The sequence below is a fragment of the Drosophila melanogaster genome, chromosome 2L, assembly GCF_000001215.4.
Source record: "Drosophila melanogaster chromosome 2L".
NCBI classification, from domain to species: Eukaryota; Metazoa; Arthropoda; class Insecta; order Diptera; family Drosophilidae; genus Drosophila; species Drosophila melanogaster.
The window spans coordinates 13628227-13643584 of record NT_033779.5 but is presented as its reverse complement, the minus strand read 5'-3'; the positions used below and the strand labels follow the sequence as shown (position 1 = coordinate 13643584).

General features: G+C 40.7%; 2 protein-coding genes and 2 long non-coding RNA genes across 10 annotated transcripts in view; 2 read left to right on the top strand and 2 right to left on the bottom strand.

Moving 5' to 3' along the window:
- Window positions 1-354: 354 nt before the first annotated feature.
- Window positions 355-764, bottom strand: lncRNA:CR44726 (long non-coding RNA:CR44726). The gene is made up of 2 exons (NR_124238.1): window positions 678-764; window positions 355-598 (listed from the first exon to the last, which is right to left on the bottom strand). It is a non-coding gene; the product is annotated as a long non-coding RNA:CR44726 (long non-coding RNA).
- A 218-nt stretch (window positions 765-982) lies between these two features.
- On the top strand, window positions 983-4138 carry ics (icarus). Of its 3 annotated transcripts, NM_135821.5 has the most exons (5): window positions 1189-1289; window positions 1393-1565; window positions 2315-2475; window positions 3104-3725; window positions 3789-4066. In NM_135821.5, exons 3-5 carry the CDS (start codon window positions 2337-2339, stop codon window positions 3877-3879), a joined length of 852 nt encoding a protein of 283 aa, NP_609665.2. In that variant the 5' UTR covers window positions 1189-1289; window positions 1393-1565; window positions 2315-2336; the 3' UTR covers window positions 3880-4066. The 3 variants fall into 3 exon arrangements, with proteins under 3 accessions (NP_001285903.1, NP_609665.2, NP_001285902.1); NM_001298974.1 differs by having other exon boundaries at window positions 983-1565; window positions 3789-4138; NM_001298973.1 differs by lacking the exons at window positions 1189-1289; window positions 1393-1565 and having other exon boundaries at window positions 2313-2475.
- A 35-nt stretch (window positions 4139-4173) lies between these two features.
- The window catches only part of kuz (kuzbanian), an 89273-nt gene continuing 78088 nt past the window's right edge, over window positions 4174-15358 (bottom strand). Inside the window, exons 6-13 of one of the 5 annotated variants that reach the window (NM_165047.3) lie at window positions 12401-12879; window positions 10045-10191; window positions 9406-9566; window positions 9112-9346; window positions 7995-9041; window positions 7372-7936; window positions 6742-7201; window positions 4174-6297 (exon numbers count right to left, since the gene is read on the bottom strand). In NM_165047.3, the coding sequence (NP_723825.1) occupies window positions 6936-7201; window positions 7372-7936; window positions 7995-9041; window positions 9112-9346; window positions 9406-9566; window positions 10045-10191; window positions 12401-12879 (2900 nt within the window). In that variant the 3' untranslated portion in view covers window positions 4174-6297; window positions 6742-6935. Of the gene's footprint in view, window positions 6298-6589; window positions 7937-7994; window positions 9042-9111; window positions 9347-9405; window positions 9567-10044; window positions 10192-12400; window positions 12880-15358 lie in introns of those variants that run through there. The other 4 variants (NM_057839.5, NM_001014481.3, NM_001103690.3 and 1 more) reach the window with 4 other exon arrangements.
- lncRNA:CR43410 (long non-coding RNA:CR43410) lies at window positions 10419-10909 on the top strand. The gene has a single exon (NR_047950.1). It is a non-coding gene; the product is annotated as a long non-coding RNA:CR43410 (long non-coding RNA).

Genomic DNA, 15358 nt, shown 5'->3' with positions numbered 1-15358 from the left:
GTTCCTACGTATTTCTGAGATCCAAAACTGCATCGGCAACTGGAGCACCGCAGAGTAATTAAAAATACAGCCAATGGCCAGAGCAGAAAAACCCCGAGCAGCTTGTACTGAAGGAGATCATATCGGCCATGTTTGCAGCCCAGAAATCTGAGTCCCTTCAAAATTTGCATCTAGCATCCATCAAATAGATAAAATTGAAGAAATGTCTCAGCTTGCAGTTCTAATAAAAACTATTAAAAAAGAAAAGAAAATTAAACTAAAATGCATTAAAAAGGGTAAAAGCCAACATGACTATATTGAATTGATATTTTATTAAATGTGCTCTAAGCTCATTTCTTATTGCACTGCAGTTTTCAGTTTATAACGGTATAAAATTCTTAAGTGGCTAAGTAATAAGAAACAGACTTACTTTATTATTACTGTTTCTATATTGTTTTCTTTCGGTTCTAAGCGCTTAAAATAGCTTATATTGTCCCAGACTTTTTGAGATTCAGGCACACAGCAAATGGCTGCCGAATTGCAAACGCGATTTAAATGGGTAATGCCAGGACATGGCGATTGTTTTATAATGCAACGTCCCCACTTTCCACTTTTGCGCCTGCAAGCTTATTACAACGGTTAGCTTTATATTTACTATCCCAAGTCGTGTCCTTACTCACTAATATATCGAAGTTTACTTTCATGTGTATATGGTGTGAGCAGCAGAAGTAAGGCAAGAACGTAAAATATAGCGAAAAAAGTCATGATGTCTCACTTCACATGGAGATGTGATAAATCATATTAAAATCTTATATGCGTCAACGAGATGGCTGCATTTAAGATATTAATCAACTGTGTAATTAACTAATCAACAAAGCGCCTATTTCCAAGTCGACAAACCACAGATTTCATGCTTTAGTTATGCCTGTTTTTTGTCTTTTCGATATAATTCAAACTGGTTTCGACACTGTAGTGAAGATGCTGGAGAAAAAGCGAAATACTTTAAACAAAATCAACAAAACCCGGTATTGAGTTTGGGTTCGATTTGTTTTTTATTTTTTCCTGTCTGCCGGCAGTGGCGACAATCGAAAAAGGCAAAAACCAGCCCCCAGCTATTATTCGGATCCCCCATCACCTCCAACTCGCCCACATCCACATCGATCGATCTTGCTGACGCTGCGAGAGATCTTCTCAGTTTCTCGAGACGATCGGACGACGCACGACGCATTCCGCACTTTGGGTCTATTTTCGTGATTAATTTCGAAGAGCGGAGACGTATTCTAATAGGAACCCATGTTCCATTCTGTAACGTGAGTGCCATATAATCTGCAGAAATCAGTACGAATTCGTCCAGATACTCAACAATTTTACGCATACAGTATGAAAAGCCTTGGTGTTTTCCTACAAAAATAGGTCAAGTGCAGTGTTTGTGTAACATAGTGACCTAAAAAACGTTTAAATTCGTTTTCATGTGGATGAAAAGTGCTGAAAACTGACCGAAGAAAAACATATGCTAACAAAAAGTGCAGTTGGCGCAGTTTGAGAGCTACTGAAAGTGGCTGCCAAAACAGTTTTAGAATTACTCTGTAAGTAATTGTGGTTCATTACTTAGTTTTAGACCAACTACACGAAAAATATATAAAAATAAAAATAAATACATTTTACAACAATATTTTATATTTTAATTTAATACATAAATTAATACATAATTTAACATAATACATAATAATAATGTTAAGTCCTTTAAGACATTTGAATATTTCATTAATCGAGCAAAGTAAAAATAAACAAAATTATATCAATATTATTAAAGAATGCATGTTATTATAAATTCAATAAATAAAACACGTTACAATTAAGTTTTTACCAATCACAAGTAAACACACTTTCTACATGTAGATATGATAACATACATCGAACGCGCGTAAAATTTATGTTGGTACCTTTTTATCAACAATTGTTTGGTGAGCTTTGATTTCACATTCATATATAAGTAGATACAAATGAATAATGAACATCTTTTTTTTTAAATAATATAAATATAAATATTATTTAATAAATGAGCTCAATACTTATTATTCGATTAAGTCATTTACAATATCTTACATTGCTTCCTGTCGATGTAAAATTACATATTTCTACTTGTCTGGCAGCCCTGAAATACATATAACAGATATAATAGCTCACATTACAAAAAAATTGCTTACAAAATTTAAAAAAGCATAGAATTAGTTTGCCAAATTCTTTTACTATTCTGCTTTTAGAAATAAAAATTTATTGACTAACCTTCAAAATAATTAATTAGAAATGTATATTTTGTTCTGGTATTTTTTAGGGCGTATTAGGAATCAACGAAAATGAGTCAGTCTTGTATACCAGTGAGCGCAAAGATGTCGAAGGCAAAGAAGGTTTTGGATGAAGCCCGAGAAACTCACAATCCCGAGTTGGATTTGGCCGACAAGGGGCTGTCGTCCTTCGAGGAGTTGCCCGGACTGTGTAAGTATCAAAACCAAAGGATCTTGAAGGAATTATACGGATTTTTGCACTTCTGAGTAAACATAATGGTGGGTTACTTCCACGCAGAATGGAGCCTCGCCCAGCTGCTAAAAAAATTGTAAATTAATAATATTCTAGCGTATGTATTTATGTTGTGGTAATAATATTCATTTAAAATGAGTCTAAGCATCTTTTTAAATGGAGTCGCTTAGTTTTATTTATTGTGATGACGCCAGCAGCAAAATATGCATAAGTTTGAGTGTAGAGAACGTAAACAAACACTGTAAATACCGCAAATAAGATGTGTATACATATCTGGGAAATGTACTACAACTCCATAACTATGACTTCATTTACATAAAATTAGAATATACTACAATTATTAATCTTAAAACCATTAAATTTTTGAGAAAAAAAAAACATTGCGCATGCCTCTGCTTATATTGTTGTCCCGCTCCAACATTCGGCGTCTATACTTGTTGCCTGCAATCAGCTGTTTGCATTTAAACCCAGTGGTGAATTCACAGTGCATTGGACAATTATGAAAAACAATCTTTGATATCACGAAAAAGGAAAAATATGTATTTTAAAGAGTTTAGTATTCTTATTAATATAATTTTTTTTGCAGTCAACATGTCCAACATCACGCGCTTGACCCTGTCCCACAACAAGATCAGCGTAATCAGTCCGGGAATCGCGAACCTACTGAATCTGGAGATCCTGAACCTCTCGAACAACCAGCTGACCGAACTGCCCGTTTCGCTGTCGTCCATGCCAAAGCTACGCATCCTCAATGTGTCCATCAATCGGCTGATAAATCTTCCTCGCGGCTTTGGAGCCTTTCCGGTGCTGGAAGTGCTCGACCTGTCCTACAACAATCTCAACGAACAGGTCCTGCCTGGTAATTTCTTTGGTATGGAGACACTGCGTGCTCTGTATCTGGGCGACAATGACTTCGAGTATATACCGAAGGAGGTGGGTCAGCTGAAGAATCTGCAGATACTCGGATTGCGTGACAACGATCTTCTGGAATTGCCCCGCGAAGTTGGGGATTTGGTGCGACTGCGGGAGCTACATATTCAAAACAATAGGCTGCAGGTGCTGCCACCAGAGATCGCCCAGTTGGACCTACTGAGCAACAAGTCGGTCATGAAGATGGAGGAGAATCCCTGGGTCAATCCCATCGCCGAGCAATATCTGCTGGGCATTAGTCACGTCATCGACTACCTCAAAACGGAGACCTATAAGATGTGAGTGCACCATAGATCCATATATCCATAAATGTATATTCATCTGATCCTTTTCCTTGACAGCATCTACAACCGCCACTTGCAAGCAGGACGCAGTGGACCGCCGCCACCCAAAGCTGACAAAAGCAAGAAGGCCTCTCGAATTCGCGCATAGTGATTCTCCACCAGAAGATCCCAAGATCCCATGGAATTACAAATGTGTTCGTCTCGTTCGTTGTTAACCAAACCCGTTTTCGTATACTAATTTATAAGTACTTTTAAACTAATGCGTATTTCTGCAATGTGCCTTGACCCTTAGTTTCACTAATGAAAATAAAACAAAATAATAGATGCATATATGTATTCCTGCTGGTTTAATTTCGGATCCTATGCGCAAAAGAATCGTTAAATAAAGACACGCTTGTATATTTTATAAAATAGTAGGTTTTTCTTGTTTTTATTATCTTTTCTCATATTCATTCTTCTTTTTTAAGAAATTTGTTCATAATCATAATTAATTAGTTTACTTAAAGTCAATTAATTAATTCTTTATTTATTTTAATTAAATTAATAGTTAAATGTTTTTTGTTTTTGTTCTTTGTTTTCTATGTTTGAGAAAAACTAAAAGCATAGTTCTGCTTTGTTCGCTTTGAGTTTGTTTCGTTTCTTTGCATTTTTTCACTTGTCAATTTGAATTGAATACATTTTTTTTTTATCAATTTATGTTATTTAATTATTTTGTAAACGTATTTCGCCTTCACTGTATCTGCAATTCAAATTTAATTTATTCCTTAAAGTATATTTTAGTATTTATATTTATATATTTTTTATAGAGTTTATTTACAAGAGTTAAAGATGTTCTTTTACGAAAAGTCTGGCAGAAAAACAAACAAAAATGTAAATTCATTTATTCAGTAAATTTCTCCAAAATGATAGCACGGAAACGTCTTGTAAATTCGAATTGAGATAATTCCATAGCTATGCGTCACGATATACAAGTTGGATGTGCGAATGGAAACGAAGACAAGGGTTTCAAAAATAATATCATATAGCTTTCAAGCTATAAATGTCTTTTCTTGGAGTAGTACATCAGTCGGGACTCCGTGAGTAGTTGCACGATTAGTTCTTGAGCATGCAAATACGAAACACAGACAAAAACAAAAAACATAAACTAGTAACCTATGAGACTACAACAAAGCAAATTACAAGCACTCGATAGTATCATATATGCATGATCTATGCACTTTAAGATACTTACATAAAAATAGATTTATATGTTGGCAGATATACACGTATATGATAGATAACATTAAACATAATCATCATTGGCAGTTTTGCTACCAGATTGCTAAAACATAAAGCTTTAAACCTAATACTAATAAAAATTGACAATAGAAAATTGTACCTAAGATAGTAAAAATACATGAAATATAAAAATTAGTTACTTCGTTTGCTTTTTCTGCACAAGGAAAATGTATACGGAAAACAATCAAAGCCACGTTCGAAAGTCATACAGAAAAATGCGTTCAGCAACAAATGAATAAGTTTGGATTGTTTCCACCGTTTTTGTTTAAGTCTCGCTTCTTTATTTAATAATTATGGATTTCATACTTTTTGGTTTTCATCGTTTTTTTTTTGTTTTGCTAGTTTACAAATGCAATTTTGACGGCTTTAAATAAACGTTTAGCCTTCGGTACAGATAAATACAATTTAAATGCTTTGTTGTTTCCGTTCTTTTTTTTATAATGACGCTTAATTAATTCGCACTGTTTTTGTTTATTTCATTTTTTTTGTACAAAACACATTTTGTTATTCAAGTGTGTAATTAATTTTGTATTTCGGCCTAGCGCTTAGAAATCTCACCGACATATAGAATGCTTTCTCATACAATTAAACCTTAGTTTTTCTTCATGTATATTACTTGTTTGTTGTGGCTGCTGCTATTTAATAATTGTGTATCCATAATAAATATATACATACAAATGTATATATATGCAACTTGCAACTTTATATGTATTATGCATGTTGTCGTTTTTAATTACTTTTATTATTCATAATTTGCATTCGTATTTTCATTTTAATTTAGTTAATCAAAAATATCATTCACTTTCAGCTTTTTCTGTATTACGAAATTTTTCTCCTTTTTTGTGTTATTTTTGTATTTTTCTTTTTGTTGCTGGCTGTTTTCCCTTGTGGCATACAAACACTGTTTAAATAAAAATAATTAGCATAAAAATTACATTTACATTTAATTTGAGTTCATTTGATTTATGTTGTTTTTGCTTTTGTTGCTGTGTTGTTGTTTGCTGTGTATGCGGCTCCTTCTGCTGCTTGAGTCGCTTAGCCTTTGGCCTTTTGTGGCGCTCCATTGCTACTTTTGGCTGTCAAACCTTGCTGTTGTTGGGCGCCCGCGTGGTGGACTCATACTGGCCCCGTCCCAAGGCCGCATAAGCATCGGCATAGGCGTGCTGCTGCTGCGGCTCCAGTTGCTGCTGATGCTGCTGCTGCTGCTGCAGATGATGTTGCTGCTGCTGTTGCTCGTGCAACGATGTCGGCCGACTAAAGCTTACTTGTAGCGGAGGCGGCGCGACGCCTAGAAAAGGCAGCAAAATAGGCATTAAAGACAATTGGTTATTTCTAAAATGTATATTCACATACTTGGTTAGTGCAGTTAGTAAAAAATTTTATTAAAAAGCATTTTATACTGGCATAAAAGTTATAGATTGAAATCAAAGATTCTTATGATTTTATTTTGACAACGCAGATGAGTATAAAATGCTTTTTCAGTGATTTTAAAATCATCACATTTGAGTTAAAAAAGTTAAGTGTTAAATAAACAACGTAAATGCACATGCAAAAGATAACAACAACAATACAAAAACTTTAACCAAAAAAGGAGTTACTACAATATATGGGGAGAATTTGGGACTCATTCCAGGAGGAGAAGGACAAAATACGACCAACAAATAAAATTGGATCTCAAACCAATGGAGGAGCAAACATAACAAACCGGGGGGGAAAATCACAAATGTCATACCAATTGCATCGATTAAATGAAATATCATTATAATTTCTTTTCTGTTTGTGTTTGTCGGTGGATGGGAAGCAACAACTCATACATGTAGTTCGATGACTAGCAGCGGGCGATTCTATATGTGGTTGCATTTGATATTTTGGGTTCGGGGCTATATTTCGTTCAGTGTTGTGTATGGCAATGTGATGGTTCCGCTCCTAATAAACGATATTTCGGCGCACTGGCTTGACGCCCTTTTCCTTGCTGCTGCTGCGACTGTTGTTGGCCTGCTGCGATTTTTGCGACTTTGAGTCTTTGGCTTTGGCACTTTTACCGCTCTTGCTCTTACTACTACTGCCCGCCCCCGAGCCCGGTCCCGAGACCGACCCACTGCCGGCTGCCGCTGTGGATGAGTTGGTGGTGGTTGTGGTGTTGGAGGTGTTGTTGGTACGTGATGATCGGGACTTATTGCGTGGTGGTAGTTCTGAATTTTTTTTGTAGCGTTTCGCAAACGAAAAGAAAAACGACAAATTAAGTTTGTGGAAAGAAAAACAGGGGGGGTAGGGGTGAGAAAATGGAGGAGCATGGCTGGGGCAAAACTACCAACTCAGGGCTCACTCTATCTTTCTACTTGCAGGGAAATGGGACACACACCTTTCGGCGTGTAGAACGCTTGCTGCGGCTGCTGCTGCGGCGAAATTGCCGGTTGCTGTAGTTGCAGTTGTTGTTGCTGTTGCATTTGCTGCTGTCCATTTGGCGGCGGCAATGGCAGCGGCAGCTGGGCCCGAGCCACCACACCGCCGCTGCTAATGGCCGCCTGGACACCACCACCAATGGAACCCGGTATCGCCTGTTCGGCTCCGTACCCGCCATGAGATCGCGCTGCTCCGCTCGCGGCACCGCTTCCGCTGGCTATAGCCTGCGGCCGCCCACTGCTGGTGGATCGTGGACCTCGTCCATCGCTTCTTCTCGCTTGATTCGCCGCCGAGTTGCGACTTGAATGGCTGCCGCCGGTGGGCAATGGGACGATTGAGTGGCCACCCTGATGACGATCCCAATCGTGCGGATGCTGTTGATGGTGTGACCTAGAGCCACCGTGGCGACCTCCGCCTCCACCGCCGCCGCCGCGACCATCTCCGCCGCGTGAATAATGCTGCGCCTCATGCGCCGGCGGTGGGATGCTTCGAGGACCTGCTCCTCGCTGATTGGGATGACGTTGCTGTGCAAATGTAATACAATTTAGTTTGCTTTTAAGGAAACGCACTGAGAAACCTTACCATTCTACGCAACGTGTTCATGGGTGCTCTTAGAGTTTCGCTGATTCGACGAGCTCGTCGCTTCTTCGGATTGGAACTGGGCGTGTGCACGGCACAACATTTGATGAACGAACCCATGACCACAATAAAGGCCACTCCCATCAGAACCACTAGGTACCAATTGTCGACGATCCACTCGGCCACCGTTTGCAGGGTCTTCCGGTTGAGCAACAAATTCTTCAGCCGAAGAAGCGGACCATCGGCATCCACGGCTCGACACTTAAGGAACACATCGCAGTAGCCCTGGAAATTATCGCATGGCGAACCGGGCTGCAGACTAATACCACCCTTTTGAATATTATATTTATCGGCAAACTCGCTGGTGCTGCGGCAGGTGGAGGTGTCATTGCCATCCTGGCAGGCCAAGTCGCACAACTTGCGCTTGCTCACGTGCGGCAGTGTGGTCGAGGTAAGGAAGCACTTTGTCATATTCCAGAGCAAACATGGCGATCCACTACATTCACCGCGGATGCATAGCGCTGTTCCATTGTTGCACATGGTCTTGTCATCGCGATGACGTGGCTCCGGACACTCGGCCGTGGTTCCGTTGCATGTGCTCGACCAGCTGCACTCCGTCTCCTCCTTGCACTTCTGGTGGTAGCTCGTCGGCACAAAGGTGCAGGAGTTGGACAGACAGCACGGACCCTGCGATGGTGAGCACTGGGTCTTGGCGCGGCGCGTGCATCCCTTGGCACTGGAGTTCAGCGACTGGTCGTACTCGCTGATCAGACGCGGGTAGCAGCACTTGTCCTTGCACTCCTCCTCGTTGAAGCCACAGTCGCATTCCTCGCCAGACTCCACGATCTTGTTGCCGCAGAAGGCACCTTCCGAGGCCTTGAAGCAGTCGCGCTTCGTGTTGCCCACCAGCACGTCAAGGACATTGGAGATGTTCCGAATGGAGCAGGGCGAGAACTTGGAGTTATTTGGCCTATCACCGGAGGTGGCACTGGCGAACATAATGTAATTGCCATTTAGGCCACCAGGACGACATTCCTGCGGGTAATCGTGCTGTGGATGGAGTATATTAAAGTTAAAGAGATATACCAACTGTGGGCAACACAAGAGTTAAAAGACTTACAGGTGATCCAAAGTTGTGGCCAATCTCGTGTGCCAACGTAAGCTGCGACACTTTCGGCGGCACCCGGCTGTTGTAGTTGACAAAGGTGATGATGCCCGTGTTGAGTGATCGCTTGGTGCTCTGGTACTGTCCACCCACCGTTTCCGTGTACGTCTTGTACTTCTCGCAAATTCCACCAGAGGCTCCCGACGCACTGGCCACCCAGGCCAGACCCAAAGTGCCGCCAGTGAAATCTCTGTAGAAGATGCAGATTATAAAATAAATCCGAAAATTCTGCCTAAGCCAATGACCAACCTGTAGGTGAACACGTAAGCCAAACAAAAGTCCGAGTGATCTTCTAGGGAATGCAGATTCAAAAAGTTCGAGACATCCATGTGTTCATTGCAAAAGGCATTGTGTGGACCATTGTAGGAATTGCGACAGGCCGAATCGTCATCGATCTTAATGCGTTGCACCTGGGAATGAAATGGATAGATTTTTAGAGTCGCAAAAGTTCGTTTTTGAAACAATATTTACACTAATTGAGCTAAAACCCTTTGCATTTACACACAATTTATTGATACTTTGGGGGACAGGGGACATATACACATGAATATAAAGTTTTGATGCAGTTCTACAATTGAAAAATTTCACGAATGCGACAAATTGACCCACAATTTATTGATACGCTTTATAATTAACACAATCAATTAGTCGCGGGCGACACAGGAACCATAATCTGGGGAGCCCATATGGTGCTTTAATATACGCTCCACTAAATTCCTGTCTACGCATGGTTTAACCAGCTACCAAGGGCCGCATGTGGTCAGGGGATCCTGTGAGGCGGGTCCTGCCGCTTTGTCCTTATCGCATCATCATTGTTTGTCCGCGGAATTCCCGCTGTGTGTGTGTGCGTGCGTGCGTGTGTGTGTGGGTGGGCGTTTGTGTACTCACCTCAAAGCGTATGTTGCGATGCTCGGTGCGTCCGTCGAACTTTGTGTTGCGGTAAATGTAATTAACGGCCGTCACGTGATGTGCAATCAACGATGTGATTTCCTCGCGCGTTTTCTCATCCACCTCGTACTTGCGTCCACGATCGTGCTGCAAACAAAAAGGAGAGCACGTCAAATGGTGTTGACAAAAATTAACGCCAATTTACAAGTTTACTAGTCAAAAGATATAATTGTTAAAATCAGCCTAAAGTGTAAATTTCAAAATGGTGGGTTAACCAAATCTTAAAATCATTGCTAATTTCTTTATAAATAATTCGATATGCTTTTATAATACTGTCAGTTTGAAAAGGGATTGTTTGTTAACCGAACAGGTAGACCGATTTAATTAATGTGGTATCACTTGACTTATTTTGGGTCGTGGAGCGGTAGTCCCACAGCCGCAATGCGATGGAGATGGCGCAGAAATGCGGCTGACATCCGTGTAAACGAGTGCGTAGTGAGCCCCCACCACGCCAGACAAACAAAAAGGACCTCTTCAAACGGCCCTTTCATCCGGCGCTCATCCAATCCAATCCATGCCTATTCCCACACTCTACCACCCAACAAGCAACGCTGCGCAAATATATTTGTATAAAAATGCAAATTCAGCTAAGCCCGTCGAATATTTCAGCTGAAGTTTATAAGGTTTTATGCGCACTCCCCAAAACATCCGGATCCTGCAACAGCTCTCCACCGATTTTGGCTCAAAAATCAAAATGCCGCGGGGCGCAAGAGACAAAGGCAAAAGCGAATGGAAAATGGAAAATGCGAATTTTTTTTAAACCGATGTTCATATACCCTTGCAAATAAAAATATCTACATTTTGTAGAAAACTATAGTTTAATATGCAAATGGCTTAGTTTAGAATAAGGTGTAAATATTCTATATTAATAGTTTTTTCTAGTGCCAAACGTATTCATAGTTAGCTGCTTGGCAAATTTATGATGCCCGTGCAAGGATTTGAAAACAAAGCGCGACAAAAATCGGGATATATAATACATAGGGAAGCGAAGGAAGAGTGAGCGAAACAAATGCGCGAATTATGCAAAACTCATTGCAAATAAACACACGTGGAGTAGAAAAAGAGGGGCAGAGGTAAGAGCGAAGACAAAGAGAAGGAGAAGGAGGTGGAGGCAAGGACGTGGGCGTGAGCGGAAACGGAAATAGGGCTGGCACTCCGTTGACGAGGATGTTGACGTCGACATCATCATTGTACGCGAACAATGCGAAAAAATGAACGTAAACATAAAAGTGCGGCGAGAGAATGGCTCCAAATGCGGGGAGCGGTGGGTGTGACTTGGAGCGGGTGGTGGAGGCGATAGGTGGGTGGTGGAGCACCGTTGCGGGCCATAACGGTTGATTGCATACGCTGTACGCGCTGAAGGAGGTCAGCTGATTGGATGATTGCTAAGCCCCAATCGCTCTGCAGATGCCCCAAAAAGTAGGCAACTCCGCGGAATGCGACAAAAGGATTCCTGCAGTTTATGGAGCGTGAAATTCCGCTGAATAAGTGGTAAGTAAACAAATTCACGATTGCACCAATGTTTTCTTAAAGTTATGATATGCTGTTTTACCGAAAAATGCTAATAAAGTTGGAATACATGTTTAGAGATTTAATATAGATTAGTTTACATGTTAAACGAATTCTAAAATTTTGCAGTTAAATTTCATTTAATTGAGCAAAAAACCAAAAATCTGTAAAACAAATATTTTCATTTTGTAGTAAAATTCGTGAGGTACATGTATTGATTATCCAATATCCCCGTTCTCACAGACATGTATTCTATGAATTAACACGAATGAACGAACAACGGAGCCCACAAATAATGGTGTAGGGCACCAGACAATTTTTTGTTTATACATTTCTTTGAAAATGGAATGTAATATCAAAAATGCTTAACAACTACGTGGCCCCTGATATTCCCATTCCAGAAACTTTGAACCTCTCTTGTTTTATGTGCACTTGACTTTCATGAGAAGTCTGCTGGCTCGTAAAAATTGCGAAATTGATGATTTTTTCATGCTTTTTTGTTTCAGTTTTTTTTTTTATTAATTTGGCTTTCGTGCCCCTAGACTGTCACAACAACACGTCTTCATTTTCTACTATATACTAAAGTCTGGCAAGTTGGAAAATTCAAAGTATTTTTGTATACTTTTGATTAATCATTGGAAAATACTAAAAGTAAATACAAAAAATATAAGAATAAAAATTGAACCTTAAGATGTGAGCTCTAAAAGCAGCTTCAAAACGATTCCCTTCAAGCTTATAAGAAATATCCACAACAATCATGCACTATAGATTATGCACAAGTACTCACGTCAGCAATGCCTTCGCGTATGTGGCGCCATATCAATGGATCCGTTTGAATGTAGAGCGAGCAGGTATTCTTGTTGTCCTCGCGACCGCGTCCAGATCCACCGGATGAGCCCCTATCCCCAGCACCATTGTCGGTGGCGCGGCGGACGCGCTCGTGGACGAGCTGATGCCAGTCGGCCACGTTGGCGGATGAGCCCAGGCGACGTCCGGTCGATGGATCGTAGAATGCACCCTCGGCGAAGTTAGCTTCCTTCGTGTACTTCTGGTGGGGATACTTGAAGTCCTCATCCCCGCTGATGTACTTCTTCGGCGGATGGGGCTGCTGTTGTTGCTGTGGGGCGGACTTTTTGTGCAGCTGCTTCCGGTGGAGCTTTTGATAGTCCTTTGACATGGGCTCCGGCAACTCTTCGACGGCTGAATTTTGTATGTTCTCCATCCACTGAGAGACCTCATCCGTGATGCCACAGCCGGCCACGTGACCTGCAAAGAGGAACAAAGGCGTAGAATGAATGAGGGAAGTAAGTTCGCCAGAATGGACACAACCGAAATAAAAGAAATTAAAGTCGGAATGAGGAATGTTAATTTGCTGATGCAGCTCGGCATTTTGGGGCATCCCTATGCTACCAAATTCAATGGGTAAAATTATTTATGACCTACCAAGTGAAAGCCACAAAAATGTAATTAAAAGCAGCCCCACACAGAAGCGATATTCGTAAAAAAAAAATAACAAAATGTTAATGCAAATGCCAAAGTGAAATGTTTACGTAAAAGTTGTAGTAAAAAGTAAAAAACAAACAAACTGAAATCGCTGTGGTGATTCAAAGGTGGGGCATTCTACTAGAATTTTTTTGTTTGCATTTTTCTTTTTTGGCGCCCGGTGCACTTTAAAAGTATATCAACAATTATATTTACAGCTTTGCCAGGAGCTCCTGGCGGAGCATTGTCTTGGCCAGCGGAAACTGTTAATAGCCGCTAGCCGGTAATGAAAATTTATTGTTTTATTGTTTAAGCGCAGTCAGAGAAACGCGGTCTGCCGCTGCCTTTTATCCACAATGCGAGGACGCGTTTTGCACGCGATTCGTTGGCGTTTTTCCCCCTCATCGCGATTGTCAGCATTAAATAAACTGAAAAAAAAACGAAGAGCGCAGGGGGAATGTGATGCAACAGGGCGGAAAAGGGAATAAAGTACTGTACCACAGAGTGGTGCACATTTTTAAAAGCTGCACGAGTTTTATGGTCTCAGCCATTTACATTCATTTCCAGAATAATCTTCTGAGTTACGACAACTGGCCCAAATATCTGGGACAGTGAAACGAATTGTAAGTTAAGCTAAATGAATAAAATTAAATGTCATATGGAATTCCATCAGAAATGTAATTCCTTTTGTGCATATAGCCTGGGGAAATCGATTCAATTAACAAGTCGAGTGCATTTTATTTACTTTGATTTTTATAATTGAAGTTTAATGCTACCGAAAGAGCTTTTGTAAACTTTAATTAGTTGTATTGGAAATTTAAGAGCCTGTTTTCGTTTTTTAAATGAAATTACCTAGGGCTTTTCGTTTAAAATTACCTATGTATATTTACAATTTAATGAAAATTAATGAGCTGCAAGTACATTGCTTTTAACGCTTTTCGGCAAAGAATTCAACTGTAGCAACATCGCCGACGCTCTGCACTTTTCATTAAACATCATTTATGCCAACGCCTGGCTGCTTCTCAAAAATGCTCTCTGCATTCCACGAGCATCCTTGGAGGACCCTTTCGGCCACGACTCGAAAGGCATAACAACAGGGCAACAGGGTGCAGGTTCCCCTAGTTGCCGGCGCTCTTTTCTTGGCATCCTGGCAGCACAACAAGGACCGCTGTCCAGTTCGCTGAGCCATCCAGTTTGCATCCCAGTGGAAACGACGTTGCAGTTGCAGCTTTCAGAGGCGCCATAAATTTTTATTTGCCTGATGCCATTGTGTCAAGCGAGCGGGGGCGGCATGAAGTTTTCTGGGTTGCTACTGTTTACCATTACCATTATGCATTTGTTTATTCCTCTTCGTTTTCTTCCCGCTCGCTTTTTACTTGGCCATTGCCAAACTGTTTGTCTTTATTACAAGCATTTTGGCGGCGTTGTCGTACTTCAGTGCAGAATGGCAACGTGGCCAAGCACGCGACCAGCGCCGAAATCAGTACACTGCAAAAATATGTATAGTTTGAAATTGAAGTGCCTTAACTAATCGAAAGTGCACCAAAAACGGAAACGGAAGTAGGACCACTTCTCTCAAACGGTTTCAAACATTGACTGAATGCCATAAGTAAACATTTAATAAAGACAAGATTCTGATTCCTAGTTGATTTCTTTCCAATCATTTACACTAGCAAATTGGCATAATATAATATGTCTGTACATATATAATCAAAAAATGGTATGTTTGAATAATCGTAAAGTGATTTTGATGACTCCATAGCATATTAATATCTAATATATTGTTCTAATTTCATATATTTTCGCCAGTGCAGCGGGATGCAGGTGGAATGTTTCTTCGGGCAAAGCCGTGGCCATAGACATAGGAGGGAGCCACTAAATACGTAAGCCCTCGAGAAACCAGCAAAGCCGCAGCAGGCACAGCTTCCGTAAATGCCCCGTGCTCCTTCAGGAAGGCGCCGGAAAATCCACAGTGGCATGCAATTTGCATATCAAAGGCAGCCCCTCGAGTGCGCTGCCTTCTACATGCTGCATACTATATACAAACCTATATATATATATGTATATGTGTGTGTGTGTGGCATGAGCAATGTTTTATTTTGTTGCATGCCGCTTCTTACTCCAATGACCTGTTTTTATTTCATTTTGCTGCATCGCCTTCTGCTTGAATTTCCTTTTCGCTTTTCCCCGCACTTTCAGGTCGAGCTTTTTATTGTTGCTGCCGCTCTTATGAGTTTTCAAGGAGGCTCTGGCTGCATTCAAT

Excerpts from the sequence above, each read along its gene's own strand:
- ics (NM_001298974.1), top strand. The coding sequence starts at position 2,337 with ATGAGTCAGTCTTGTATACCAGTGAGCGCAAAGATGTCGAAGGCAAAG. Across the intron at positions 2,476-3,103 it reads CGAGGAGTTGCCCGGACTGT|TCAACATGTCCAACATCACG; the intron begins GTAAGTATCAAA and ends TTTTTTTTGCAG. Across the intron at positions 3,726-3,788 it reads AAAACGGAGACCTATAAGAT|CATCTACAACCGCCACTTGC; the intron begins GTGAGTGCACCA and ends TTTCCTTGACAG.